The 27,864-nt window shown below is 25.9% G+C and overlaps 7 protein-coding genes across 14 annotated transcripts in view; 3 read left to right on the top strand and 4 right to left on the bottom strand.

Annotated features, from left to right (window-relative positions):
* The first annotated feature begins 341 nt into the window (after window positions 1-341).
* Window positions 342-6,282, top strand: Zc3h3 (zinc finger CCCH domain-containing protein 3). 2 transcript variants are annotated; one of them, XM_076314949.1, is made up of 8 exons: window positions 342-598; window positions 2,276-3,152; window positions 3,238-3,326; window positions 3,420-3,603; window positions 3,701-3,859; window positions 3,966-4,161; window positions 5,008-5,068; window positions 6,072-6,282. In XM_076314949.1, the coding sequence occupies exons 1-8, from the start codon at window positions 559-561 to the stop codon at window positions 6,140-6,142; spliced, it is 1,677 nt and encodes a 558-aa protein (XP_076171064.1). In that variant the 5' UTR covers window positions 342-558; the 3' UTR covers window positions 6,143-6,282. The 2 variants fall into 2 exon arrangements, with proteins under 2 accessions (XP_076171064.1, XP_076171055.1); XM_076314940.1 differs by lacking the exon at window positions 6,072-6,282 and having other exon boundaries at window positions 349-598; window positions 5,008-5,735.
* Window positions 6,283-7,703: 1,421 nt separating this feature from the next.
* Window positions 7,704-9,254, top strand: LOC143148542 (LETM1 domain-containing protein 1). The gene is made up of 3 exons (XM_076314963.1): window positions 7,704-8,443; window positions 8,607-8,756; window positions 8,875-9,254. Exons 1-3 carry the CDS (start codon window positions 7,727-7,729, stop codon window positions 9,052-9,054), a joined length of 1,047 nt encoding a protein of 348 aa, XP_076171078.1. The 5' UTR covers window positions 7,704-7,726; the 3' UTR covers window positions 9,055-9,254.
* On the bottom strand, window positions 9,015-10,801 carry LOC143148546 (protein Loquacious-like). Its single transcript, XM_076314971.1, has 3 exons — window positions 10,312-10,801; window positions 9,507-10,243; window positions 9,015-9,321 (listed from the first exon to the last, which is right to left on the bottom strand). Exons 1-2 carry the CDS (start codon window positions 10,654-10,656, stop codon window positions 9,557-9,559), a joined length of 1,032 nt encoding a protein of 343 aa, XP_076171086.1. The 5' UTR covers window positions 10,657-10,801; the 3' UTR covers window positions 9,015-9,321; window positions 9,507-9,556.
* Window positions 10,802-12,538: 1,737 nt separating this feature from the next.
* Window positions 12,539-17,140, bottom strand: Oxt (Xylosyltransferase oxt). 4 transcript variants are annotated; one of them, XM_076324456.1, is made up of 9 exons: window positions 16,828-17,140; window positions 16,646-16,724; window positions 16,244-16,262; window positions 15,677-16,149; window positions 15,184-15,326; window positions 14,926-15,092; window positions 14,471-14,852; window positions 13,454-14,403; window positions 12,539-13,375 (listed from the first exon to the last, which is right to left on the bottom strand). In XM_076324456.1, exons 2-9 carry the CDS (start codon window positions 16,651-16,653, stop codon window positions 12,917-12,919), a joined length of 2,601 nt encoding a protein of 866 aa, XP_076180571.1. In that variant the 5' UTR covers window positions 16,654-16,724; window positions 16,828-17,140; the 3' UTR covers window positions 12,539-12,916. The 4 variants fall into 4 exon arrangements, with proteins under 4 accessions (XP_076180571.1, XP_076180415.1, XP_076180494.1 ...); XM_076324300.1 differs by having other exon boundaries at window positions 16,244-16,305; window positions 16,828-17,138; XM_076324379.1 differs by lacking the exons at window positions 16,646-16,724; window positions 16,828-17,140 and having other exon boundaries at window positions 12,539-12,985; window positions 13,062-13,375; window positions 16,244-16,624.
* A 1,974-nt stretch (window positions 17,141-19,114) lies between these two features.
* On the bottom strand, window positions 19,115-20,094 carry LOC143149087 (uncharacterized). The gene is made up of 2 exons (XM_076316162.1): window positions 19,667-20,094; window positions 19,115-19,591 (listed from the first exon to the last, which is right to left on the bottom strand). Exons 1-2 carry the CDS (start codon window positions 19,691-19,693, stop codon window positions 19,178-19,180), a joined length of 441 nt encoding a protein of 146 aa, XP_076172277.1. The 5' UTR covers window positions 19,694-20,094; the 3' UTR covers window positions 19,115-19,177.
* A 695-nt stretch (window positions 20,095-20,789) lies between these two features.
* Window positions 20,790-27,031, top strand: Mrpl18 (mitochondrial ribosomal protein L18). 2 transcript variants are annotated; one of them, XM_076314816.1, is made up of 4 exons: window positions 20,790-21,106; window positions 21,227-21,340; window positions 22,243-22,507; window positions 26,806-27,031. In XM_076314816.1, the coding sequence occupies exons 1-3, from the start codon at window positions 20,925-20,927 to the stop codon at window positions 22,475-22,477; spliced, it is 531 nt and encodes a 176-aa protein (XP_076170931.1). In that variant the 5' UTR covers window positions 20,790-20,924; the 3' UTR covers window positions 22,478-22,507; window positions 26,806-27,031. The 2 variants fall into 2 exon arrangements, with proteins under 2 accessions (XP_076170931.1, XP_076170922.1); XM_076314807.1 differs by lacking the exon at window positions 26,806-27,031 and having other exon boundaries at window positions 22,243-22,602.
* The window catches only part of LOC143148448 (protein Wnt-5b), a 29,456-nt gene continuing 28,063 nt past the window's right edge, over window positions 26,472-27,864 (bottom strand). For all 3 annotated transcript variants that reach the window (XM_076314780.1, XM_076314789.1, XM_076314798.1), the window contains exons 8-9: window positions 27,167-27,334; window positions 26,472-26,878 (exon numbers count right to left, since the gene is read on the bottom strand). In XM_076314780.1, coding sequence (XP_076170895.1) covers window positions 26,691-26,878; window positions 27,167-27,334 — 356 coding nt within the window. In that variant the 3' untranslated portion in view covers window positions 26,472-26,690. The remainder of the gene's footprint in view (window positions 26,879-27,166; window positions 27,335-27,864) is intronic.

Below are 27,864 nucleotides of genomic sequence, written 5' to 3'. Positions count from 1 at the left end.
AATTAGTGACATTTTCTTTATCAGTAACACTACTCTCTATGTTATTCTTCAAATTTGTGACAATGTTTACATGCATTTGCTTTATATGTTTTAATAAAAGCATTATTTCGATCTTTTGTGCAAAAAAAAATAAGTTTTTAATATCTTTTCTGGAATAATTAAAATGAGATAATAATAATTAAATATAAAATATACTAATTATTATTTTCTTCGCGATTATTGTTATTATTAATTATTAGTTAATTTATAGATTTACTTATTTGATTAGGTATGAATTATCATAAACGTTCATTAGAAAGGAAATGCAATTTTTAAATTGCCGCTATCAGCCATAATTGAAAATAGTTCATTTAATGTACACATTCAGTGTTAATGCTGCCGGTTAAGAGGATATCTCTCTTTAGATGATCTGTTTCTGTACAATGATATGACGAATGTCAACGTGCTAGTGTAATTTGTGAAAGAAATTTATTACATCGTAAAGATATTGCCTTCGATACTTCGTCCTTCATTTATTTAATAATAATTCACAAAAAGTATAGCTTTTTACTATAAAATATGGATGAAAGTCTATTGAAAGAAATCCACTATCTAACACGTAAGTTTACAATTTTTAATTATCGGTACAATGTTAAATATAGTGACGACAAAAGCATTGGCACATTGCAAAAGTTAGAATAAAATAAACGATAAATGTGAAAATAGTGCAATTGTAAAATTAGGTTTCTTCAAAAAAAAAAACAGTTTTAATCTACATATTGATATATTTATAAAAAAGTAAATGTTATCTACATACATATTAGATTTTAATAAAACAGAACAACGAAAACTATATTGAGGGCTGTTTGTATTTCAATAAACATATCGACACAGTCATAATTTTATTGTGTAGTAATAAATTTTTATATTTTATACTTTAAACTTTGTTGTATTATAATATGTAATGAATAGTGTATACTACTTTTTATTATTTTTTAAGTTTATTTGCAGTATTTATCAAAATTGTTATTGTAATTTTATCTCCCTTATTTTCAATTGTAAAAAGAATTTATTTTCAAAAAGTAAACATCTAATATGTATATGTTTTTGTAGATTCAAAAAAAACATCTTTTCTATTTAAATAAGTTTTTCTTAATTATCACCGAAATAAAAACACATTTAATTGTTTAGAATTAAGAGTCTAAGATTCAAAGGAGTCAAAGACATTTAGACATTTAAGGTTGTATTCTATATATTTTACAAAGATCAATATGTTAAAGGCTTAAGTGCACTAAATTTGGCAGATATCGAGAGCTTCTTAACACTATATATGCTAACTAGTTTCGTGAATGTCCGATACTAATGGCCAGGCAAAATATGATATTCTATATACGTTTAATAATTCAATACAACATTTGAACTGATAGATCTATAGACCTAAAAGTATTACGATATATATAAAGCAACTTAATAAATCTAAATATGTACATTAGGCAAGGGTGCTCAATTTGTGATTCTCGAGATCATCAATTTTAATTAGCCTTTTTGCATGAATCTTGAACAAAAAGAATTTGTCCCAATATGAATACTTGCAAAGACATTTAATGTTAACTCTGTAAACTGAAGGCACATGTTAAATCTTTTGTGGAAAAGAAGATATTATGCATTACTGAGTAATGATTTTTCATGCTATTGAAAAATTACATTTGTGCATTTCAGGCTATTGTTCACCTTTTTTTTTATTGTATTTGTATACTTTCTATAAATACAATATAATTTACCTTGAATTCTTCCCTTAATTATAAAAGTACAATAAATGTGAAATGACAATATTTAAAACAAAAAAAATTACAATCAAAAAAGTATCTGGAAGAAGAGACTCAAATGTATAAACTTATAATAATCGAGATGTACTTTCAGTTCACTAAGTTTTTAATTGAATATCTTTGTAAACATTGGACATTGACACAAATGCTCAAACATATGTTTTCTTACTATTTTAGATTTACAAGACAAAAATTTTGCTGTATTGAGTACTGTATTAACATGACCTTTCTTTGTTAACTGTTATATTTATTATAATATTCACAAACTATTTTTCATCGACAAGTTTAATGAAATAACAAATTTTTAATGAATTCAAGCTAATAACACTTTTTCGTTACTAATAAAGTAGTAATATTTATGAAATATTTTATATATACAAGTAAACTTAATTTTAATAATGTACTTAATTCGCCTTTAAAGTTTTAGATGTGAAACAAAATTTTTAATGTAATAATATTATGTATTACAGATTTAATAGAACACCATAAGAAGAAGTCATCAGAAAAAGAATATTGTACAGAAGAAACTCTTGTAAACCAAAACTCAATTCTTACAAAGCCTCACAAATGTATAAACTTACTTCAGAAATGTCAACCATGTTCTAGAACTTCTAATAGTACCTCAAATATTGAATTAACAAGTACTAATGTATACATCAATCCAAATTTCAAGCGTCAAAGTTCTGCTATACATATCAATCCAACATTGTACATGAAACCTTTAGTACACATTAATCCAAAAATGATGAGAGGTGTTATTAATTCTAATGAAAATATAGGATGTAATCCTGTAAATATAGTAACAAGTGTTAAACAAAATTCTTTACAAGACCAAAACTCTATGAAAAAATCAGTATATGTTAATCCAAAATTAATGAAAAAATTGTCTTCCTCAATATCATCTAAACCAATAGAGCATAAAGATATAGTAGTACAGAATATTAGTCATGCAGTTTGTTCAAGATTAAAATTTGTAAAGAGTATTAATACTTCAAAAACTATTCATAGTCAAAAGAGAACTAATAATTCTAATATTGTAATTTTATCGAAAAGAAAACTTGTACGCGTAAAACGAGGATCAAAAAGATTATTAAATACTTCTCAAAAAGAAGTTTATAAAAGTAAAAAATCACAAAATTCATTATTAAAAAGTGTTAATAAACCTATATCTCACAAAATCATGAAAACAAAAATAATAAATGCTTTACAACAATCAATTACCAAGGATACTAATTTTGTGAAATTACCAATTACAAAACCTAAAATAAACAAGTACAGAATAGATAGAACTATACCGAAAACAATAAGTATCAAAGAATATACAAATCTTGGTCAGACAAAAATAGTGTATGTATTAAAACTTGAATAATAATTTTAAATATATCATACAACTACAACTTGTAAATTAATTAAATTTTAATATATTTTATAGGAATAACAAACCAGAGTTAATTACAATTGGAGGAATTGTTTACAAATCTTCCAAGAATCAGTTAGTACGTAACAGCTATGGAGTAAAAAGTAGGTTGTAATAATATTAATAATATTTAAGCTTTCATTACAAAAAAAAATTATGTATATGAGTAACATAAACACTTGGGTCTTTTATTTCAGGAAAACGTTCAACAAATATAAAAAATGATAAATTTATTGTGGCTACTAATGGGAAAAAATTATGTAGAGTTAAATCTGTAAAACAAATATCAGGAAATTCCAATACAAAAACATATAACACACTTAATGGAACAAAATTACTAACTAACATCTCACAGAAAGTAAACTATAAAAATAATATTAGGTATACAAAGCTTCTTGTGTAGTATTGTAGCATTAAGAAAATCTTTATACTCTCTTTTTAAAACTATTAATATTAATACTTTTTTTTTTAATCGCAGCAATAAAGTTAAACAAAAAAGTATACAAATATTGCGGAACAAAATGCAAAAAAACAATCAGCCATGTTTAATATTTCAACGATTCGGATATTGTTCAAATCATGAAAAAGGGATTTGTGTAAAACGTCATGATAAAAAACAAATTTCTCTTTGTAAAAAGTAAAATAATTTTATTCTTTATATTAATATATATGTATGTATGTATGTATGTATGTATGTATGTAAGTAAATGAACGTTAATTACTTAGCAGTAAAATGTTTTTAGATTTCTTCAAGGAAATTGTTTACTAGATAATTGTCCACTATCTCATGACGTAGGTCCTGAAAAAATGCCAACTTGCAAATATTTTTTGGAAGGCTGCTGTACGCGAGATAGTTGTCCTTACCGTCACATTAAAGTTTCTTCCAGTACTCCAATTTGTAGAGAATTTTTGCAGGGATACTGTGCTAAGGGCCATGAGGTAATATCGATATTTTTAATTTTATTTCTTATGACAACTTTTTATGTTATAGTAGCGCATTTTCTAATTCTTGCTAGAGCGGCAATCTTTAATATAAAGTAGTTTGTATTGTATATTAATGTAAGAAATTGAATTTTAAAGATATTTTAATTATATGTAAAAAATTGTACAAATTTTTCAATTCTATACAAAATTAGGCACAACTGAACTTCCATTACATTTGTGTGTTCAATGAAAAAAAGTAGAAGTAACATTTGTGTACACTAGTTTGGAGTATCATATTAAATGCCTCAACTTAATTGTGAATGATTATTTAATGAAATTAATTTCAAAGTTAAGTTACAAAACTTTTACACTTCTGTTATCATGACATATTAAGTGCATTATAGTGTAATACTTTTTATTTATCATTATTTGTAAAATCTACTAATGAACAAGTACTTCATTTTCTTGTATGATATTTTATATACTGTTTTATACATGTACACTGATATCTTTAACATTTTATGTCAATATTTTCCAAAATGGTAGGTTTCTTAGAAGCCAAGAAGAATGTAGAAGAAAATGTTTAGTATAAAAAATGTAAATAACTTAACTATTTCTTTCTATTGATACATTGATTATTAGAATTTTACATTTGTAAGAATATACTTTTCTTGTATCATTTTAAACTTATTACTTATCTTGGGCGCAGAAATTTTCTTTTCTTTTTAGGAGAGTACCTTCTAAAAAATTTGGAAATCATTGCTTTATATACTGATCTTGGCTAATATTATGTCAATAATGTGTAAATGATGCCATATAAGAAGAATTTGAAATTTTTTTTTCCTTTTTTTTTTGTTGCAGTGTAAACAACGTCATGAAAATCTGTGTCCTGAGTTTGAAAGGATGGAAAAGTGCAGTAAAGGTAAGCATTGCCCTTATCCTCACAAACCACATTTATTTTCTAACAAACAAAATCATTTGAAAAGAAAATACAATGTACCTAACACTCAAGTGATACCTTCTATATCAAGGGATATTTCCACTTCTAACAATGAAAGTAGACTTAGATACTATGAACAAGCAGATACTAATGTTGACAAATGTTTACATAAAAAAAGGGAAAGTGTTATGAAAAAAGTAAAACTTATGAAAAAATTGGAAGCAATAGTTAATTCTAATACACCAATCAAAATATCTGATAACAATTCAAATTTAAAATTGATTAGTAATTGTGAACCACAAACCACATCTGATCCTAGAATTTCAAAACGACCTCCAATTGGTTTTCTTCCTGCTTACATACCTATTGATTAATGTAAACAGTATAGCTACCTGTAAAATTCTTTTCACATTCTTCAAAATTGTCTGTGTGTTCATATACTCTAATTATTTTTAGTAAGATATCAAATTTACAATTCGATAAAATAAACTTATTTTAAATACTAGTAAAATTTACATTTACTGTTGTTAAAAACTTTAAGTTTGTATTATATTAGATCCAAATACATACAAAAGATAAGAATTATATTTTATAATGTATATACTCATGTAAATGAAAAATGTATACTTGGCAAAATGAAGATATTTTATCTGGATACAACTTGTTATTATTTCATACAAACCTAAGTTTCATTTTACCTTATTTTTCTATTTTAAACATGATAATGTTGTAACACATAATGAACAAAATATAAATGATAATAATTTATAATTTCATCTATTTTTCTAATGTATATATAGGATATTAATGTCAATATAAAATCTTTTTCTGCATAAAGTGCTAATATAAATCGGAAAGTCTTCTCCTAGAATATAAGCAATTATGAGCACTTTATTCAGATTATAATAATGATCTGCATAAAGATAAAATTTATGTTAGAGATTCACGATTAGTAATCATCTCTATCACTGTTTGTTTTTTGCAGCTATGGATTTAAACATCAAATGGCTGTACTTTAAAACAGTGCTGCGCGCGTATCGTTGTAGCGGTCAGTAACGTAAACTAAAAACTATTTTATTGCTCATTTTATCTTCATAAGAATATTATCAATTATTTAACGAGGTTTTTCTGTTAAATATAAATCCAAATACGACCCTTTACGAAATATGTTTAATTATACATAATTTGAAGTTCTTCATAAATGATTCGAATAAATTATAATTAAAAATAGTTTGAATTATGTCTTGTTTAAACTCATTTCCATCAAAAAGATCTCGCCAATCGATTAATATTATTTTTATAAGGATATAAAGAAAATTACAAAAAATATTAATCTACATTAACATTAACACATCGAGATTCGTTTGGCACCGCTTTCAAGCTTCGACTCGCGGATTGGTTGGCTGCTGTTGTATTTAGTTAATTTTCATTATTCTGTGTCATCCATTATCCTTATCGAATAGCTTGTTTGACTTTAATCAGTTCCGAAAACTAATTTTGTATTATACCTTGAATAAAGATGTTTACTGATTCTAATTTTCGATCTTTAAAAATATAACATTACCACACAAGATTTTAAACGTCATATACTATAAACCTCACACAGGCAGACAGTGTGTCGAATAAGAGTGCCACCTTTATAAAAATACGGAGAAAAAAATATACTAGGATTTTTTTAAGCATTCTCTACAAACAGTCCCTCCTCTAGTTGTTTTAATTATTTTTCAAAAACTTTTAGACTATTTTTTAAAACAGCCATACAAAAGTCTATTCAACATCCGTTTTTATTCTCACTCGATCAAAACACTGTACTGATACTGTTCTGTAGATATTACATATTTTATAAAGTTTTAAAATTAAAAATGCTAAGAAAGCATTCTAAGCCACACAATTCTCACAGATTCTACACAGTAAAATATATAGAAGCGAAAATACAAAAAAAAGCATAATAACCTACTCGAGTTATACTAAATTTTCCTCATAGTACCTACTGTGCACAATTCGCTTGTCCATGAACTCGGTACATAGTAGTTCGGGAATTGAGAAAGGAAGCTTTAGATTCGTCTTCTTTCTTGTAAATACATTAATATAAAGTAGTAGGGGAAATTCACTATCGTTTTGTGTTACAGTCTGTGATCCGCAATGTCGCATCCAACATCATTAATGGAAATTCACATAGATAAATCGTTAAATGTGTTAAAAATAAATAGTAAAAAGATAAAGGACATTTTAAATAACTTTTAAAATCTATTTTAAAATATAATAATATACTATTCTTTTAAATAAGAATGAATTTACGACTGACTAGTGTAGTTGTGAAAATATATTAATATACTGAATGCAACTAAATTCTTTATATGATTTCTTTATTTCACATTTATTCATCACTTTAATAATTTACGTGTAAACGATTATACAAAAAAGTATAACTTCCCTTACATGTAGTCTCAAAATATTTTCAATAGATTCTGTTATAAAAACATATTTTGACGCTAACAAAGAGCAAAATTAAGGTTAACATAAACAAACGAATATTTACATAAGGCAATACTGTTATAAAGTACTTAAGTTAATTAAAAAAAAAATTGGATAATAAGATAAAATATAATCACGGTTAATATGATAAAAACATAACTAGAAATGTATAAATTATTGTGTCAAAAATTCGTTCATCACAATCAAAATATATTGCCTTTTACATACACTTATGTACGGCAATATCAAACGGAAATAAAAAAAAAAGTAGAGAAAAGCAAAATATCTAACATCAAGAACAAGTTGTTCAATAAATATGTAAATTATATTAAAAATTTTAAGTACACATTGAAAAGGAATTTTTTAGAAGCAGTGCGCGTCTATAATGTGTTTAGTACCAGTACTAAAAATTTGATCTTGGACATTAAAAAATACTATTTAATAAGGGAAAAAAAAGTTACTTATGGTATTCATAGTTTAACAATAGACGAACTACAATTGAAATATATAATACACAAAGATTTAGCAAAAGTACACTTTGTTCTTTTAATGTGTCTCATTCCATTTTCAAGTTTTATCATCTTACCTTTGGCATATTATTGTCCAAAATGTCTTCTAACTTCTCATTATTGGACACCACAACAAAAACTTGATTATATGCTCTTAAATCAGAAAAAGCGATTAAAACACAACAAGCCATTACTCAGATGTATGCAGGCACAGCTTCATACTATTAAAGGTCAAACATTGAAAACAAAGTGGAAAGATATTATTGCGTGTCTTGATAGTGGTACACACCCTTGTGTAAAAGATATTACTACCTGTACTGAATTATTTGCTGGTCAACCATTTTCATTAGATAATCTTAAAAAGAGACACCTAGTATGTTGAACACAGTGTGATTTTATTTAATTTCATTATTATTCAATTATTTTTAAAACCTACTTCTATATTTATAATAACAAAGTTTTGAAGAAAAGAGGTTGCATTATGGTATGCATTACAGATAATAGTGACGCAATAAACTTGAATTATTTTTTTTTAGGAAGAATTACTTGCTATACATGGCATATCTTTTCTGAGACCTTTCAAAAAAGAAATTTTAATGCGAAGGGGTATGCTAATAAAACAAATGGATCAAGCTATACAAAGAGAAGGTGGAATTACAAAATTATCAAATGATTCAATAATTTGGGTGCGTACACAAGAAACCTAATCAATTATACTTTTAACATAATTTTCAATTATCATGTATAATTAAATATATGTTTACGTATGCATTACACTTAATACATACATCTAAAATGTTTTAGGCACTTTCATTTAGGGGTTTAAATCCTACAAATATGTCAATAGAAAGAATGCAAAACTGGCTTGAACAGTGGTTTATTATATCAAATATTGTCAATGAAAGTAATATTTCATTATTATTACATAGTCCAATACTATTGGCATACAATCACCCTAATAATTGGATCCTTATATACAGTTAAAACAGTAACACTAAATACTTATTATTTTTATTATAAAATATATAGGTATTATAATAATATAATACTTCAATATTTATTTGTTTATACAATATAAGTCACTATTGTGTGTCTGTTTTACATTACTATAATATATATTTTAATCTTCTAATTGTAAGATGTATTTCAATAAATCACATATTCATATATTATATACTTGTATATACACCTGGTGGCATCAATTTCAATTTAAATTCACATTATATCCCCTTGGACAAGTTTCTAGTTATTCTGAAAAGTTGAAACATAGATCATGTTAGTAAGTATTAATTAAATAATTTTCTGTTGATGTCCTCTGCTAACTTTAAAATAAATTAAAAACATAAAAAATAAAACATTACTATTTGGCTATTATAAATTGTGTATTAGAGAAATATATTTAGAAACAACAAATAAAAAAATAATTTCATTTATACCTGATTGTAGCACATGAACAAATATAGTTAGCCATCTTTTCCTATGGATACTATGTATATATATGTTTTTTCAAAAATACATTGATATATTTAAAGAGATTGCATAAAGCATGCCTTTCTGCTTCATTTTTAGTTTTTCCTATACCCATTTGAAATATTATGGGCATAGTAGCCAATCTGAGTCCAATCATGAATACATTTCCTTTTGTTGTAAATATGATTCTTTCTATAGATACATTTAGTGCTTTATAAATAATGTGTTCTAATTTGCTTAAGTCATCAGAATAGCATTTTTCCCTTTCACATGTAAATAACAAACAAACTTTCTGTTCAAGTGGAATATTACTGCATAAATCAGTTAACATTTTATGATTATTAGTAATTAACTGATGATTATTTACAACAGGCATATTTTTTTTTGTATGGTATAATGCTATTACTTCATCTGTGCTGGTGTTGTTTACTAAACACTCATTTAGTGAAAGATCTTTAAATTCTATGTCCAACTGATCTACAGTAATTTCTTCTAATACATCACAGAAATTTACCCTTTTTTTTATACATTGTAAGACTTCCTGTGCTGCTTTTTGTTTAGCAACTTTTTTTGTAGCTGCAGATGCTTCTTTATATTCATTACCTACATTGCATCTTACAGTAAATACAGACAGATGAGCTGGTCCAGATGTATTAACAATATTATAACAGGGAGTGGAAAGTTTATATAATATACAAAACTCCTATAAAATGTTCATAAAAATATTTTTAAGTAATATTTTAACAGTAGTAACATCCTAAAATAACTTACTTGCAGACGCCCTACATAATTTTCAAATATATTTAATGAATTTGGAATAGTTGAATCCTCAGAAAGAATATGGGAATCAGATATAAAAGTAGATAATTCAGTTTCTGGAGACGATTGTAATATCGAATTTGATACTTCTTTCGAGTCTATCAGTATCTGTAGCAATGATCTAGCAGCATTTTGTTTTGCTTCTTTTTTGCTATTTCCTTCCCCAATAGTATCATAATTATTCCATTTAACCTTAATGTTAAAGTTTGATGTAATTGAAGAAAGTTCTGTGTAAACGGGCATAGATCCAAGTTTCATTGTTACTTCTTGTAAAATTGATATTGGTGTTTTATTCATTTTACCAGATTTACAAGTACGTATTTTAGTGCCAAAATTAGTTTTGATACAATTATTTCCAAATTTAATACACGCAACAAATTGCTCTTATTAAACTTGGAGGGAAAGAAAACAGCACTGACTAATAAACCAGCCCATTTCTGGACCTATGGAGGAGTAATATTCCCTACTCCTATTCTTGAAATAATAAATAATTTGAACCAACTTATGCAGGAAAAAGATACTAAACTTGAAAAAAATTACTAAATATTTGGGATATTTTGCGATACTATTAGTTTATTATTTTGTTAAACTACCATAATAAATATAATAAGAAAAGAATTCAAAACTTATCTCACTGTAGTCACATGTATGTATAATAGATATCCTAATTTTAGTTTGATTGTAACTCTCATATGTCTATTAATTATTTACTATATAATTTTTAGTTACATTTTAGACAATAATGTAACATTTAATTTTTAACTATTTTATATGCTATTTACACACATATGTGCAAAGGATTAAACACTACATTTCCTTTTATTAAGAGTATTTTGTCTGAAAAATAAAGGTGATTGAAGAAAGCTAAGAAAACTACAAATTACTTAAACTACCCCAACCTAACTATTGATGCCAACTTTTATAATTTATAAAACCAAATTTACATTACTACATACGAAATATGTGGAAAATAAAAAAGTAGTAAATGTCTTATGTTTAATAGGTTATTCAATAAGTTTCGTCGTTTGATAAAACTTATTGAACAACCTAGTATATGTTTCTAGTATTTTTGTAAAGCAATACTTTTTAATTCGTTGCAGATAGAAGAATACAGTCTTATAAATTATTAGAAGTTATGTAAAGTTTCGAAAATAAATATAGATATCCAAAAATGCGAAAAAGAAGAATCACGAATGGGAAAAGAATCTTTATCAATCGTATGATAAATAAAATTTTTAGTATCTTTTATATATTACTAAAAAATTTTATCTAGATAAAAATTTTAGGCAGCTCTGTTTCTAAATAAAAATAGGCTGTAATTGTAACCATATAATAAATTGACCTCAAATACACATTCATGTAGTAGCAAGGCTAAAACTGTCTTTCAAATCTCTTGACTCTAGCAAACCCAATATACTGAATAACGAAAATAAAAAACGTACAATTTTGCTATATTTTTATGTTAAAATTGAAGTACTGCAAAATAATAAACAGAAAAGCATAAACTGATCGAAATACAAATAAATATTTTTTAAGATTAATTTTTAATAGTAAAATTCAAGCTAGTTCCCTAGTAATATAATATTCAATAGGTATTAAAAACAATTAGCTAAAATTAAATTAAAATCCAACTATTAATTTAATTTTAACCAATTATATGTATTATATACAATATTTGCTTAATTTATTGTACAATGTATATACAATATTTATACATAGTGTAATTTTAAAAGTATATAAAATATTTGAAAAAACGTGTAAAAAGTTGGATAAAGAATTTATAATAATCATATATAAAGATAAATATGGATGATAAAATATAATCTAAAATAAAATATATAGTTGATAAACTATTGTTATTATATATCTTAAATTATGTAACTTGGAAACTAAAGCAAGATGAAGATTATTTTATTATTAATTAACAAATTTAAAGGCACATGTAACAGTATTTTGTAGAAATGTAATACAGATTATTTAAATTCATATGGAAACTATAGTTTTAATTGATATTGTATAGGAAACTATAATTGATTGATTAACTGCATAATGCTGACAATTTTATAACAAAGAAAAATTACATAATGATATATTTGTTATAATTTATAGATAAAATGAATATAAATAGAATTTAAATTTTATAACAAAGTTCGTATGTCATAATATAATTAGAGTGTCTTCTAAGCTTTGTATATAAATTTATTAAAAATAGGAGGAAAATTGTAATTCTTAACATTGGTTAGTATAACTAACACCGTAATAATCAGGTTTTACAAACCCTATAGTCTATGCACAAAAACCATTGTAGGCAAACGTAATTCATTATGTTGGAAATTATTAGATTTATTATTGTGAAATATTATCTTCTTGTAGCTTAAGAATTTTTTTAATTTTGAGGATGCAATATATTTTTAAAGTAGTCTTATAAATGTATATAGTATGTACTTGATATAAAAATATCTAAAAAGATTGTTAACCTTTTACGCGTATTTAATAAGTTTCATGTTAAAGTTCAAAAATCTTACGAATGGCACATATTTTAAACTAATCAATATTATTAACATAAGTTACTGATATCAGCCTTTGAATCTGGGCTCAAAGAGCTCCAATGTGTATTACTACATTTCTGTAATTTTAATTTAGTATCATTGTTATCATTAACATTACATATTTCGTCAATTTCATAATGTTTTTGCACTAACTTGTCTATCCATTGATCCAAATTAGAATTGACTTTATTTTCATTATCTGTAATGTATGTAGTCCATTCACGAAAATTTATGGAACTTAATAAATGTGACCACTTTTTATTCATTTCTTCAGTAATATCGTAACTATCACCAGATGCATTATTTGCTTTTTTCGCTTTTTCTGCATTAATTTTTTTATTTTTCCAGTATCCTAAAGGAGTGACCAAAAAATTCATTTTCGCTACTAATAGAGAATCAGCAACTAAGAACAAGTGCCAAGTACCCACAACCAGATGTTCATTGAACTGTGGTCTTACATACCCTCTCTGAAAACAAGCAATGCATTAATTATTCAAAAGAATGCTAAATAACAAAATATTGATTAGATAATATTATATAATTACTAATGTCATTTCTTCAAGTTGTATGTAATTAACATCTGCTAATCGACCATATGGGTCCACCCAAAGTATTGATAGATTTTGTGGTGTTGTAATCCCAATATCAAATTCGTATGACAAAACTGGATATGAGTATGGTCCTATACTTCCCATTAAATTTCTAAATGTTTTTTCCTTCTGATCATAATCAGTATTAATTGATAAACTTTGTATTTTTCCTAACCATTCTCTACTAGTAGAAAAGTTATGTCTTAAATAGACCAAAACTTCTATTCGTTCCACATGTTTTTGTTGAACTAATGGCTGTTCCATTATAGCTTCTGCAAGAATTAAGGTCCCAATAAACTGATTTTGTCTGAAATAAGCAGTTGTTTCTAGAAGATGGACATTCTTGTAGTTTATCTTCAATTTGCGAAAAACCAATCTTGCTAATGAATTTGCAATAGTTAGTTGTGCATCATCTGTCAGAGGACTTAAATCTGCTGTATGATATAAACTTTGCCAGTACATGTCATAACCTTTTGATGTAATAGTTTTATTTATTTTTTCAGGGTACAACCACTCTTCTACCCTGTCTATAATTCTTTGATCAATGATAGGTTCAAATTTTCGAGCAAAAAATAAGTTACGATCTGCTGTATTTCGGATTCGACTAAAATCTTCAAGTTTAAAATCATTTGGACTGCAGCCACACCAATCAACTACTGCTTTATACTGACATTTACAACCTAACTTTCTTTTCCAGTTAGTAACATGTAAATTATTATCTATGTAAGTATTGCAAAATCTTGAATTACGTAAAACCGTATGAAAAAAGGACTCAGCAGGCAGTAAGGTATATTTAAATACTCTGAAAAGATCAGTCACTAATGCATCTGGATTTGGCCCAGCAACATATTCTACAAATTTTCTGCTTAATGCTACCCAGTCACTACCACCATCTATCTGAATACCTATAAAAGATTGAGTTATAATGTAAAATAATACAAACAGTTTAAAAAGTAAAAAGAAAAAATGTACCATTTGGTAATTTGCGGTCACCTATTCTCCACATACGAGTCTCACATTCTACAAAAGTTTTATCTAATCCTTGTTTAGTGATAAAACGTTGAACTTCTCTTCCATGAGATTTTACAAAATTCATACCTTTATTTAAACTTAGAAATTGTATTAATTGCATATTACTTTTTATAGGAAAGTCAGATTCCGATAGATTGACAAGAAAATCCCAATGATGGTGATGTGCAAGCATTTGTCTTGCAGATTTCAAGAAAGTTGTTAAAAGACTAGCACCTCCCCAAATACTTGCATGTCGTAAACCATCTCCTCTTGCTACTTTAATATTATTTGTTTTGCAAGACTTTTCCACTTCTAACATTTCTCGATAAAGATAATCTTGTCGCTAAAAATGTATAATAAATATACTATAGTGAAATACTTATTTGATAAGCTTAGAAACAAGATTATTTAATTACCGCATCAACATGAATATAAAATAAATGTGAAGGATGATAAAGAATACTGATAAGTCGTTTCACTTGCCGACTGGCTCTACCATTTACTGTTAATAAATATGCTATTTGAGCAGGTTTTTCATTTTCATCTTCTGTACTTGTATTTCGAGCTTCTTGTGCTTTGAATTCTGTTGAATAAAAAGTAATGTTTTGTATAAATTTGTACTTTTAAAGGTGATGAAAGTAAGAATAAGTATACCAATTTGTTTACTTTCTTACTTTGAATTCCAGTCCAAAACACATTAATGGTCAAATATCCACCACAAGAATATTTTGGATTACCAGAACATTTCATATTACAACTGGAATCTGGTAATTGCTTTAGTTGAGATGGTTTCTCCATTCCACAGAAGCATTCAATACTAAAATTAAATTTATAAAATATAATTAAATACAATATAGCTAAATATAATATCTGTTATTATAAAGACCTAAAAGAAAGCATATGGGTAACTGTAATAGATTTAATAAAAATTGTTTTTAAAAGTAAAAATGTGAAATTAATATTGTTGTCAATAAGATAATTTTACGTATGTATATGCATAAAAAATAGTGCACAATTTTCATTCATTCAATTATCAGTTCTTAAAGATTAACTTCTATTTTAATTATCTTGCATAACGTGTATCAATCTTGATATTAACATAATTAAGCAAGGATGTAATCCATACTTGTGTTCAACTGTGTAACTGTTTAAATTGATTATACTTACGAGTATTCAGTACCAGCATATGAATATCCTGATTGGAGACATAAAAAAGCACAGCGTTTTGGAGAATTGTTCCCTTTAAAAACATGATAATAACCAGAAAGTATTCTTAATGTTTTATCGTCTTTAAAACATCCTAAACTGACAGGTTCGTCTACAAAGCCTGGAGAATTAGGGCATAGAGACTGTATTCTTTCTGGATATAATAATCCTTGTTGGTTAAGGCACGTCACATTAACAATACATTGTTTGCATGTTTGACTTTGTGCACGTGTTACAGCGCTCACTGCTTCTCTGCCATTAAATTCACAAGATGGTATAAAGTTTAATGATTTACGATCTAATTTTATTCTAGTAGTGTGGTTTCGCTGAGATTGTAAAACCTTATTCATATTAGTTTGTTTGTCAGGCGGAAGCTTCAATTGACGTAAACCCTTTGGTAATCCTTCGTCTTCCTCAGGTTGAGATGAATCATCCTACATAAGAAAATGTCATAAGAAATTAAAATTGCTAATGTTACTAATAATTAATACGTATAATACAACTGATAAATATTTAGGTGAGGCTTACTTCTCCTGAAGACAATCGACTAGATTTTCGATTCCGAATTTCCAAGCCAAAAAACATATGAGCTAAATAAATTTGTACACATAGTACAGTGATACCAAATACAAAAAGTATTCGATACTTTCGTAAACAACTAGATGATCGATTTATTGAATTATTCTTTGTTGTAACCATGTTTATTGTTTTAATTTATGCAAACTGTATTCTTTGATTAACTTCATAATTGTCATAACCAAAAAATAAAAGATAATCTTTCATGAGAGAGGAGCAACATGTTCTGCTCTTACATTTAATATTATGTGCATTATTATATTCACTGTTATATATTATATACGTACATTTTTATATATACAAACATTTATATAGAATTCAAGTAATAATAAGTTAATGAAAAGTGTAACGTACGTGATCATTAAAGTATTTCAATCTAAGTATTCATTGACGATGCCAACACGTGTTCCAAACCAATTTGTCAGTTCTTTAACTAAACAAGGAATTATGGATATAAAAGTTCAAAAAAAATAATACGAGGAAATATTATTTCAATTAATAATATTTATTACTATAAGTCAATTTAACAAACATACAAACATAAAAACCTATGTTTTTTCGCGATAGTAAGTCGCGTGCTCCACAATTTAGTTCAGATTGTTGCGTAACCTTCTGGTAGCTGGTCCATTGTCAATTCCAGAAACAGGACTGTTGATCGTAGAAACTAAATCACTCTACTTAAAATGTGCAAAAGATTTCTGAAGGAAACAAGAAACTGAGTTTAGCAACAAACTTGTATTTTCAAATACAATATTTTTTAAACAAAATTTGTATATATGTTGATGCTTCAAGAACAAAATTTCGAATGTTTTAATTTTCAATTTCGCTTTTTTTCAAATCATTGCTCTATTTTTTTTAATTACTTTACTTTGTTATTTTATGTTTAAATTAGACACAGATAAAAGAAAAACAGAAGACTATAATCATTTTTAATGAATATTTTTTGTCTTAATTTTTGGCAAGTGATTCGCATTTCAGAAACAAATATCAAATCTAAATAGGAAAAGATAAAAAAGAAAACAATAATTACAATAATGTAATAATGTTAAATAATTATAATAATGATTACAATAACCCTAAAATAATGTTAGATTTACATTTCTTATTAGGTTTCAACTTTTACTTTGTTAGCTGTGTTATACATGTCTTATTGAGTAATACGAAATCTGTTATATTTGATTGATTTTAATTTCTTTCTGGGTTAAAATGTATATTTATGCATAAAAAACAGTGATTACTAGATATTATTATTAATATTCATAATATAACGAACTGTGTCAATGACTACAGTGACTATACATGTACATACATTTCTTATACACTTATAACTTTTATTCTCATGGTGTACATTTAATAGTTCAGTAATATATTTAATTGATTTAAATTTCCCTCCGCATTATCATGAATAAATGGCCCTCTTTTAACGTGTTGATCAATCACACACAATATTACAGTGCACAATTATATCCATCCTGGTGTGAGAAATTATAACTAATACTATTATAAACAGATTGTTAGGTAATCAAACGCTATACTACTATTTTAGAACCAAAGTAGGGTACAATAGTAAGACGATAAAATCAGACTTTGAGATTGTAAGACGATGTGTTATGTATATAGATACGTCGCTTCAATCACTCAAGGTTATAGGATATTAAAGGAATTTATAATATATAATAGAGCACTCACATATACAATGAACACTGAAATTGCAGAGTATTTTCTCCAGGTTTAAGAAGTAGTATTCAGATTGGTATGCGAGTTCAGTGCTACTAATAACGTATGTACAAAGCAACAATTTGAGAAAAGACCCTTTTTGGTGTGAGTATATATTTCTCAGAATATTTCAAAATTATACTTTTATACGATTGTTTAACATGATTAGAAATAAATTGTTATTGTTGATAATTTGTGTTGTTATTATTTAAAAAGTTCTAAATAAATCTTAAGAAAAGTTAAATCTTATATAAAAGCATTAAATAAAGTTTTTCTTTATCTTCTCTAATAATGACAAAGTTAAATACAATTTTAACGATTGCATATTTAAACCATACTAATGTACGTCATAAATATCGGAGAAATATCTTCAAACTTTATGCACGTTTTTCTCGAAACTATGTTTTCTGATCTGTGTTCAAAATCTTTAAAACAAAACATCTGTTTTTCTTTAAATTTTGTGAAATTATTCTGCATACTATATCCTACACTGAAGTGTACAATTTTTTTTATAGCTCGATTATTTGAATTTTATACATGTATGAATTTAATTTTTTTTGTAAAATTTTGTGTAAAAACGGATTTTTATTCAAACTACGATCATATTTATAATTATATAAATTTCGTAAACATTAAGAGTGTTTTAGTGTAGATTTTCCAATCCTTAACAGAACTGACAGTCAACAACTGGTGTTTAAAGAAAAAACGTTTCAAGAATAACAAATAATTTTGTCATTTTGTGACATTTTTTCCTTTTAAAAGATGAAAAATAAAGTTTTAAATAAAGTTGATTTACATCTATTGAAATAATCTAAATTTTTCATCTATGAAAAATATTATCAATCTTGGTCCATTTTCAGATACCTTAGGATAGTGTCCCCCTTTAATTAAACCGAAAAAAAAAAAAAAAAAAAAAAAAAACAAACAAATGTAATACGTCAATATTACAAAATCAGTGTATATTTTTATCTCAATATTTTTGGGTTATGTGATAGAACATGGTTTGTGTTGTAGACATTTAAATCATTATATAATAATAATATCAGTTTAATTAATTTGATTCACCTTGTAATATAGTATTATTTATTAAATTTGAAATAGTAATTTTATTCATATTTTACATGTCTCAATAAACAACATAATTATTCACAAAACTTTTTCAAAAGCTTACTATTTATGATGTGACAAAAGCAACATATTTTTCAATACCATATCTCTATTTGAATCTAAGTTACCAATACACAATCTAAACAAATGAGTAATATTATATAAATTATCAACATTACTGTATAGTGTAAGAATGAAACAATAACGCCATATTAAAGGTTCTATATCAGTAGATGAATGAAGTAATAATAAAAGTAAATTTCTAACTTTGTCCCAATCTCTATGAATGATGTGTGATTTCATTTCAGAAAGAATTGTCTGCTTTGAGAAACTTGTAGAATGATGCCTTCTACTTCGTTTATAATGATGTACAATTTGACATTGTTCAGAAATTTGTCTCAATTTTGAATCTTCTATTTCTGTTTTTCTTTCGTCTTCACTTTTTCTGTTTAATTGAAGCAATTCAATAGCTTCGTTCTAAAGAAAAATTAAATTTTGAACATTTGTAAATTATAATATAGATTTGTGATATAAAATTATGTTATTATATACCACTTTCTTTCTTCCAATTTTCTGCATTTTGAATTTTTAACAGTTTTATAACATATTGTATAGGATATTTCTCTTTATAATATTATTTAATATAATTCTTCTCAATTTATCCTACATACATATTAAATTAAATCTTAATAAAACTATGTAAGTTAACCTTTCGCACTCTGGAGTTACTTTTAACGTGATGTACGCTTTAATGCCGGGTTTACAGTCCGTTTTCAATCCGTTTCCCTACTAGTTCCAAAACTGAAGTTTACGGCGTGGTCGTTGCATCACTATCTGTCTAAACGAAATAAAAATATCTGAGTCAAGTATCATTATCTCACTCGCACTTGATATTCGTTTAACTGTTTATCCATTTCGAGGCAAGTGAGAATTCCTGAAACATTCATCTCTTGCAATTACTGTTTAGATCCACTCTGATTTACGAACCATAAACCCGGCATTACTATTTCTCCAACTGGGAAACTAATTAAAGTACAAAGAGTTAGTAATAATTGTATACATTTATTGTAAAAGTATATTTGCTATAATTTTGATTTATATTTAAATAGATTATTAGAAAATTACTTTTTATTGTAGAATTATTTTTAAAAATATTATTAATAAAATACATTTTGAAAGAGATTTATCCTTAAAAAATTATTAAATGTATAAAGTAAGTTATTTAAATGAAAATACTCGAACACCTTTATTTCTTATGAATATATGAGAAAACTCTTCAGCACAAATTGTTCAATTGAGATTACTAAAAGAATGGAAGCTACTAAGATAATAGAATACTTCTGTTTACGTTGTTTCTGATGATATAAAAAAGTGTCGTGAAAAAGTATTGATTTTTGTTTGTTTGAATATTATAATAAACGAAATTTATTCTTCAAGATCAACTTTTTAAAAATTGTAAAGTCATTCTTATTTTTTTAAACAAAACGATGCATTTTCATTACCACGGTACTGTAGTTGATAAAAAACTCAATTCAACTACATATATACGTACATTTTTCCATGTGAGAAGTTATCTGACAATATGTTTGAACATCTTGCTTTGTTGCACTATTTATGAAGAATTGCATATCTATTTATTCATAGTTCATGACTGTTCTAGTATAGTTTAAGAAACTGTATTAAATTCAAATTTTTTGAAATTTGTGTTTATAGAACTTTTGTACACATATATAATACAAGAAATTATTAAAACAAAGTATTTAAAAAACACATATTTTTTAATTGCATAAACAAGAGTTTTAATTTTATAATGTTTCTACGAACACGTGTTGGTAATTTATTTATTAAAAGGCAACTGCATGGAAATAATGCGATAGTAGATAATTGCAAGGAAATTAGGAATCGTAATCCAAGAAATTTAGAACGCCTAAGGATTGCAAGGAAACCTACTGGTTATGCAGTGGAGAAACCTGGATTTTCGTATTGGCATAAGTAAAAGACTATATCAATAAGTAACACATATTACAACCTTAACAATGTCTTGTTTGTGTACGTTTTAAGTAGTATTGGTAAATTTGTATAAGGTTAATGCTTATAATAAAATTTGTGTAGATTAAACGTAAAGTCATCTCAGCGGTATGTTAGAGCAGAAATCATTCATTTTGAGAATGGCCCAATTATTACAGTATCAAGCCAAGAATGGGGTTTAAAAAAACAATTATTCAGGTTTGTGTACATTATAATTTAAGATTTAATGTGTAGTATATTGATGGTACTTTATTTAACAACGAAAATCTGTAACAACTGAATAAAAGATCATTATTTATAAAAATTTATTAATCATTCAATGAAATGACGAACTCTTTAAAAGATATTATATTTTAAATATTATTAGGTTATCAAATTTTAGTGTTTTAGAGGTTTTACTTGTTAATATTGTGAATATATTCAAAGTTAGTTGTTATTTTGGTATTAAATTTATTTATCCAATTTTATTAAAATTTGTGACTTATTTATTATAGATTGTCTTACATACTAAAAAATACCATTAGGTAATACTTAATAGTATTAATTTAAAATATAAGAATAAATTTAAGAAGTTAACACGTTAGTTACCATATGTTACACATGTTTAACATATTAATTTTTGTAAAAGACCAATACCACATTTAAAATTCAATTTTGGTAGTTCAACATACATATGATTGTACTGTGTGTGCTAACAATGATTTTCTAATTTATTTCTATAGAATCAAATGAAATATAAAATATAAAGTAGCAACACATTATGTGTTACATACTATTAAGAATATTCAGTTGTTCTATCTAACACATTTGATTTGTACATAGTTAAAAGCATGCCCTACATTAACATACAATTTAATGGCTATTTGTTTGTGTTTCTAAAACTGGAGAATGTAGATGTATTATAGGGATAATGCATATTTTTCAGAAAAAAAGGTAAAGTATTTATTGCTATGAAAATCAATAAGATTCTTTGCACATTTAAGTAGTGTTCAAGTTTATAAGTGCAGCATGATTTATGGCAGAAGGTTTTCCAATTGAATGATGGTATCAAACGTGTTAACATACAGGAATTTTAAAGGGTAATAAAAATTATTTTTTAGCACAAATGATGAGTCAGCATTTGTAAATATAGGACGTGTACTTGGGCAACGTTGCTTGGAATGTGGAATAATTGAGATTTATGTTGATGAAGAACTTATATCTGGAAATAAGATGAAACGTTTGCTCGAGGAAGTAGAAAAAAGTGGAATTTGTATACAAGAACCAGCAAGATATAAACATTATAGACCATCAGATTGGATGCGTCATGAGAAAACATGGGAAACATTTGAGTAGTTCCTAGTTGTGTATATAGTTTACAAATGGGTAAATAAATGTGTAATAAATTTTAACATAGACTATGTGCCACGTGTAATAGAAAAGGTATGACTGCCCTCTAATAAAAGGATTATAAAAAGTCACACGTTGCTTTAAAATTTTTAGAATTTAAAAATTTGTTTTATAAAAATAAAAATTTCTAACATATAATATTAAGTAACTGAAAAATTACATAAGTTTCTTGTTTAAATTTTAATTATGTAGTTTTTATTAAAGATTTTCAAAATTGGGAAGAAATAGTTGGGAAGAAATAATTTTTACTTAAGTGTAATTTATTTTATTATTTAAACTTTTTAAACTTGAAGTATGTAAGTTTGTACACCATACACTACACAAGCATAGCAATAAATAATGATATCAATATTAAATAAACATTTAACTTATGGCAAACATAGTAAACTTACAATGTATAAAAATGTCAAATATACTTGTGCAGAATTCATCATTGCTACACCTTACAGTAGACTTATTTTATACTAGTAAAAAGTAATTCTTGATAAAGATAATACTGCACTTGTAATTGCATTATGATTCTGAGTAACAGGTAAAATTTAGTTATTTTAAAATAGTCATAAAATGTTTTGCTTGATCTCATTAAATGTGTGAAATCACAGATTATCAGTCATTTATTAATATTGGTTGCATTGAGATACAAATAAATATATTAATAATTATACAACTAATTGAGCGTAATATAAATTTTTATGTACTTTTCTTTATAGGCCACTTAACACATTGATTAATACATTTACAAATGAATTAATAAATCCATGTTTTTTAAATATAAAATCATTTTGTGAAATAATACGAATATACGTTTTTATTGATAAATTATGTTCTTCACATTAATGCATGAAAATATACACAAAAAAATTGGAAGAATTAGATATGCCAAGTATTTAATCTTTGCCTAATATTTTTATTGATCTAAGGATTAGTGAAGACAAACCAGAATAATTTTTTTTTTCTACATTAACTCTTTGCAGATTCAACGAAACATTAGATCATATTGATTCATGATAATATGCATAAAGTAGTTTGTTCGAATAAGTAATATTTATTAAGGATATACAAGTATCTGAATGTCGGTTGAGTTGAGATCTCGAAAGTTTCTTATCATACAAGTTTGTTGAGATATCTTCATACCTTTACTGTACAGTTTACTCCTCTTAAAATAAAACACCTGAATGATTTTCTTAATTTTGAAGATACAAAAAAATGTTAGAAGAATAAATTGTATACTGTTAAAGTGCAAATACAATGCAAACAAAATGTTGTTTTCTAGGCCAATAATTTTAGATGAATTCATTAATGTAGTTCATAATCTTGGATTCGAAAAATTAAATAAAAAGAAATAAATTATTAAATTACTTTATCAATGGTCTGTGACATTGTTTTGTATTTTAAAAATTAAGAAAGTTATTTAGATGTTTTGATTTAAATGAATTAATCTGTATATAGAACTGAAAAAAGTGACAAATTTTATTTATTTATTTATTTATTTATTTATTCAGTTTTTACTATTTCACCTCTATTAGTTGGTAAGAATAAATTTATAGATTTTATGTAAGTAAAAATATCTGCATGGTATATTAATATTTATTAAAAATAAATTACTAATTTATTGTTAGTCTTATTTTATTTTTAGATAAATTAAACTGCTTATATGAAAACGAAGTGTTTGTAGGAGAGAATGTAAATTGTAATTTTAGTTAAAATTTTTTAAATTAATAATTGAGGGTTGAAGAAATCTAAAGAATAAGATTCACATGTTTTGAATATGCGACAATTGGTTTAATCATTAAGTTAGTCATATCTTAAAAAAATTCTACATTCATTGTTTTGGACTTGGTAATGGCAAGGTAGTGATACAGTTTTTTAAAAATATGCATTAAAGCTAAATACTGATTATGTTGTTATCTCTATCTTTAAATTTATTCCCCTAAGATTTAGCAACTTTACAACTGCATTTCAATATTAACTCATTTGAATGTATCTATAGATTTTTTATGAAAAAATAAGTCGAAAGTACAGAATAAAATTTTTGCACTTGAGGTTTTGTTTTTGAGAAAAATGACTTTAAAAATCTGCTAAGTATACATATGTATAACAGTAGGTACTAAGTTGACGGATCCCTCTTTTTGCTCATGTTTATATTTACAAATGTGATTGCTACTATGTACCTACTTAATGTAGATCTGTACTACTAGTCTCTTTTTAATGTAAACTACTCGAGAATACGTAGACATTTGTTTCTCTTGAAGTCTGTTCAAAATAAAGATTTACGCGATAGATGACGAATATATGATAACATAGAGGGTGAAGTTGTTAAAACGATAAAAAATTAAAAAATACATGCAATGCATTGCAAAGACTGCATAATAATTTATTTAAAAAAGCATGACTGTATATGTATATACAGTATAAGTATAAAATAGAAGAAACCATTAGTGTAGTTAGACAATAAGCAAGTAGCAACAATAAGAAGAAGCAGATAATGACATTGTTCATGTTTATAGAGCTCGAGTAGAAATAGAGATACTTCACTTTTGACTTATTTTTTCATAGGGAATCACTCTCTGCCCGATTGTATCACAATTGGAGAGACATCCTGTATATTTATGTTGTATGATAAAAGTTTATAATACGTACAAAAGAAGAACAAGAAATTGAAATATATACAGGGTGTTCATTACATATACAGGGTCACTACGATTTTTCAAGCACTTACACCAATCTATCGAAAAATGTTTTGAACAAATGTTATTTAATATTTTAATGAGAATGAACTGCAATACTAAATTTTGAAAAAATTTTTGTAATCGATAACAAATTAAGGTCACCTTGGGTTTTTTAAATAGTACCATGTATTTCGCACTTCATAGTTGATGGACAAACGAATTCAATGATCGACTGTACAATGATAATATTATTATAATATAGGTAATATTATAAAATAAATCTGGGATAGTTTGATTATCAGGAGAGATTAATCAGTATTGATATTTTAAAATTAAAGCAAAATAAGGTTCTTGCAAAATAAATAATTAGTACCTTGTTGGCAAACAATTGAATTAAGGGTAAGGGAATTTACTATTTATATTCAGTTCAAAAGTTAAGTTTACCTATGTTTCACTTACGCGTAGGAAACATAATTTCTTAAGTACCGTAAATTTATAAGCTAAAGGTTATTGTATAGTAGGTCATTAAATTTCATTTTCCATCAACTGTAACGTTATGAAGTTTAAAATATGTGGTGTTATTTAAGAAACTTAAGATGACCTTAATTTTTTATTGAATAAATTAGACAGATATTAGAAGTATTACATTTTATTCCTATTAAAGTACTGAATAACTTTTGTTCGAAACATTTTTTCTTCAGATTAATGTGAATGCCCGAAAAATCGTAGTAACCGTTACAATAAACACTCTACGTATATTAAGTCGAACATGGCATAAATCTTTTTAAAACTTATTCGTAACACATGCAGATATTTGCTATAATTTTTAAAATACAGGTACTTTACTCTGAAATTAACAAGGGAAGAACCATAATGGTTTGTCTTTGATTTTAACCTACTGCTACAAGGTAGATTACACATTGCTTAGACGTGTAATTTACCGTCTTGCAAAAGTTGATTAATATCGAAGACTGAGCATTCTGCTCTTTTCCTTGTAAGAGTTATATATACACATAGTGCTTCATTATTAGTGGCCATTCTTTGAAGGGTGAATTCAACATTCCTAAATAATTAAAAAGTTTATATTAATATAGAATCTATTTGATTCTATGTCCAAGTTATTTGTCATTTTTGTGTTTTTATAATGTTCGGTACAAACTGAATTATCAACTAATCCCACAAGGTTGTTTACAATTAATGTCAAATAAATATTAATAAAAAATAAATAATTAATATTATAAATATTATTAAATATATTAGCTCAATTTTAAAGAAATTTAAAAAAAGACTTGTGAAGATAAAATATAAAAATGCCTGCAATTCAGAAACAACTTTTATATGAACTTTTGAAGTTATACCTATTAATAACGAAGTACTCTGTATATAGTACAAAGTACCTTTTCTAATTAATCAGATTTTCAAGATACACAAATGAAGTTGAATCACAAAGAGCAAATCAAGCTTTCACAAGTAATAATATGACTGAGATTTTATTTGCAAGTGTGAATGTCGATACTCTTAACACAAGTTTTACATTCTACGAAACAACACCAATGAAATTTGCATTCGCATCTTTCCCTGATAGTTGACTTCTGTGTGTTGTAGCCTCTACCACAACAAAGGAGATTACATCCGTCCATGCCGGATGATGTTCTGTTGCAAATTCTGCCATGTGTACCTAATAAATATTATTTTCTATTTTAATAGTCGAGTATATTTAATGTAACTATAAAACTAAAATAATGGTAATTTCGTACAATTTTAATTTATTTAGACAATAGTAGATTGTATCATTTGTAGAAGTAAACGATTTCTTTGAAATTAATTTTTACGTAAAGTGTTTTTTAATTATTTTCCAATTTTTTTAAGTTAGCAGTATTCTGCAATTTTTGTACATAATTATTCCGTTTCTATCTTTCTTCTCTTTTCGAAGAATATAAATTTCATTTTGAGTAAAATCTATTACCTAGTGATCCAAATGTCTCATTAGGAAGACAATAGTTTGGAGAATCATCTAAATAAACCAGATCATTTGCAGTGGGTAATGAAAATCTTGGATCGCGCATGGACAGACGACCACGTCTATTTACTCTGACCTCTGTTGCCCCATCATATTTATCTAAGAGAAAATCACCTGCAAACATGATACAACAATAGTTTATATTCTTTACCCCAGAATTTAATTTAAAAGCAACGCGCGTAACGTAACCATCTTAAATAACTTTTAAACGAAGTGTTATAAAAAATGGTTTCTAAGGAAACAATATGTTGTTATATCAATTAGTTTTTCCTAATGCCATTTTTAGTAAGTTTGCACTGACTTTGAATTTTTTTAAACGAAGTGTCCAATTTCTTATGCTAAGTTTTGAGAAAAATTAATGTCAATTGGATAAGTAGCTTTCGAGAACGCTTACCCACCAATTTGAAAGAATTTATTCCGAGAAAAACGCGTTCAAAGTTTAAAGCACCAAACAAATTAATTTTTGAATAATCGGTATTCTCCCACCCTCCCCTGACCATTTACCAAAATAATTAAATAGTTTTACATCTGATCGTTTAAATTCTGTATCACATTTTATTGTAATATTACGCTTTATAATATTTAATGATAATCTTTCAATATAGTTTCCAATATGTAGGAAGTTAATTAAAAAAAAAAAATAA

The sequence above is a fragment of the Ptiloglossa arizonensis genome, chromosome 1, assembly GCF_051014685.1.
Source record: "Ptiloglossa arizonensis isolate GNS036 chromosome 1, iyPtiAriz1_principal, whole genome shotgun sequence".
NCBI classification, from domain to species: domain Eukaryota; kingdom Metazoa; phylum Arthropoda; class Insecta; order Hymenoptera; family Colletidae; genus Ptiloglossa; species Ptiloglossa arizonensis.
This window is presented reverse-complemented; position numbering and strand designations above follow the sequence as displayed.

Coding starts and splice junctions, on each gene's coding strand:
- Zc3h3 (XM_076314940.1), top strand. CDS start 559: ATGGATGAAAGTCTATTGAAAGAAATCCACTATCTAACAC. Junction 3,153..3,237: donor CTTGGTCAGACAAAAATAGT/GTATGTATTAAA, acceptor TATATTTTATAG/GAATAACAAACCAGAGTTAA. Junction 3,604..3,700: donor AACTATAAAAATAATATTAG/GTATACAAAGCT, acceptor TTTTAATCGCAG/CAATAAAGTTAAACAAAAAA.
- LOC143148542 (XM_076314963.1), top strand. CDS start 7,727: ATGTATAAATTATTGTGTCAAAAATTCGTTCATCACAATCAAAATATA. Junction 8,444..8,606: donor ATCTTAAAAAGAGACACCTA/GTATGTTGAACA, acceptor ATTTTTTTTTAG/GAAGAATTACTTGCTATACA. Junction 8,757..8,874: donor CAAATGATTCAATAATTTGG/GTGCGTACACAA, acceptor AAAATGTTTTAG/GCACTTTCATTTAGGGGTTT.
- LOC143148546 (XM_076314971.1), bottom strand. CDS start 10,656: ATGAATAAAACACCAATATCAATTTTACAAGAAGTAACAATGAAACTT. Junction 10,244..10,311: donor ATTATGTAGGGCGTCTGCAA/GTAAGTTATTTT, acceptor AACATTTTATAG/GAGTTTTGTATATTATATAA.
- Oxt (XM_076324222.1), bottom strand. CDS start 16,414: ATGGTTACAACAAAGAATAATTCAATAAATCGATCATCTAGTTGTTTA. Junction 15,327..15,676: donor TATGCTGGTACTGAATACTC/GTAAGTATAATC, acceptor ATTTAATTTTAG/TATTGAATGCTTCTGTGGAA. Junction 13,376..13,453: donor AACTTGAAGAAATGACATTA/GTAATTATATAA, acceptor GCTTGTTTTCAG/AGAGGGTATGTAAGACCACA.
- LOC143149087 (XM_076316162.1), bottom strand. CDS start 19,693: ATGCAGAAAATTGGAAGAAAGAAAGTG. Junction 19,592..19,666: donor AAATTGGAAGAAAGAAAGTG/GTATATAATAAC, acceptor ATTTTTCTTTAG/AACGAAGCTATTGAATTGCT.
- Mrpl18 (XM_076314816.1), top strand. CDS start 20,925: ATGTTTCTACGAACACGTGTTGGTAATTTATTTATTAAAAGGCAACTG. Junction 21,107..21,226: donor GGATTTTCGTATTGGCATAA/GTAAAAGACTAT, acceptor AAATTTGTGTAG/ATTAAACGTAAAGTCATCTC. Junction 21,341..22,242: donor TTAAAAAAACAATTATTCAG/GTTTGTGTACAT, acceptor ATTATTTTTTAG/CACAAATGATGAGTCAGCAT.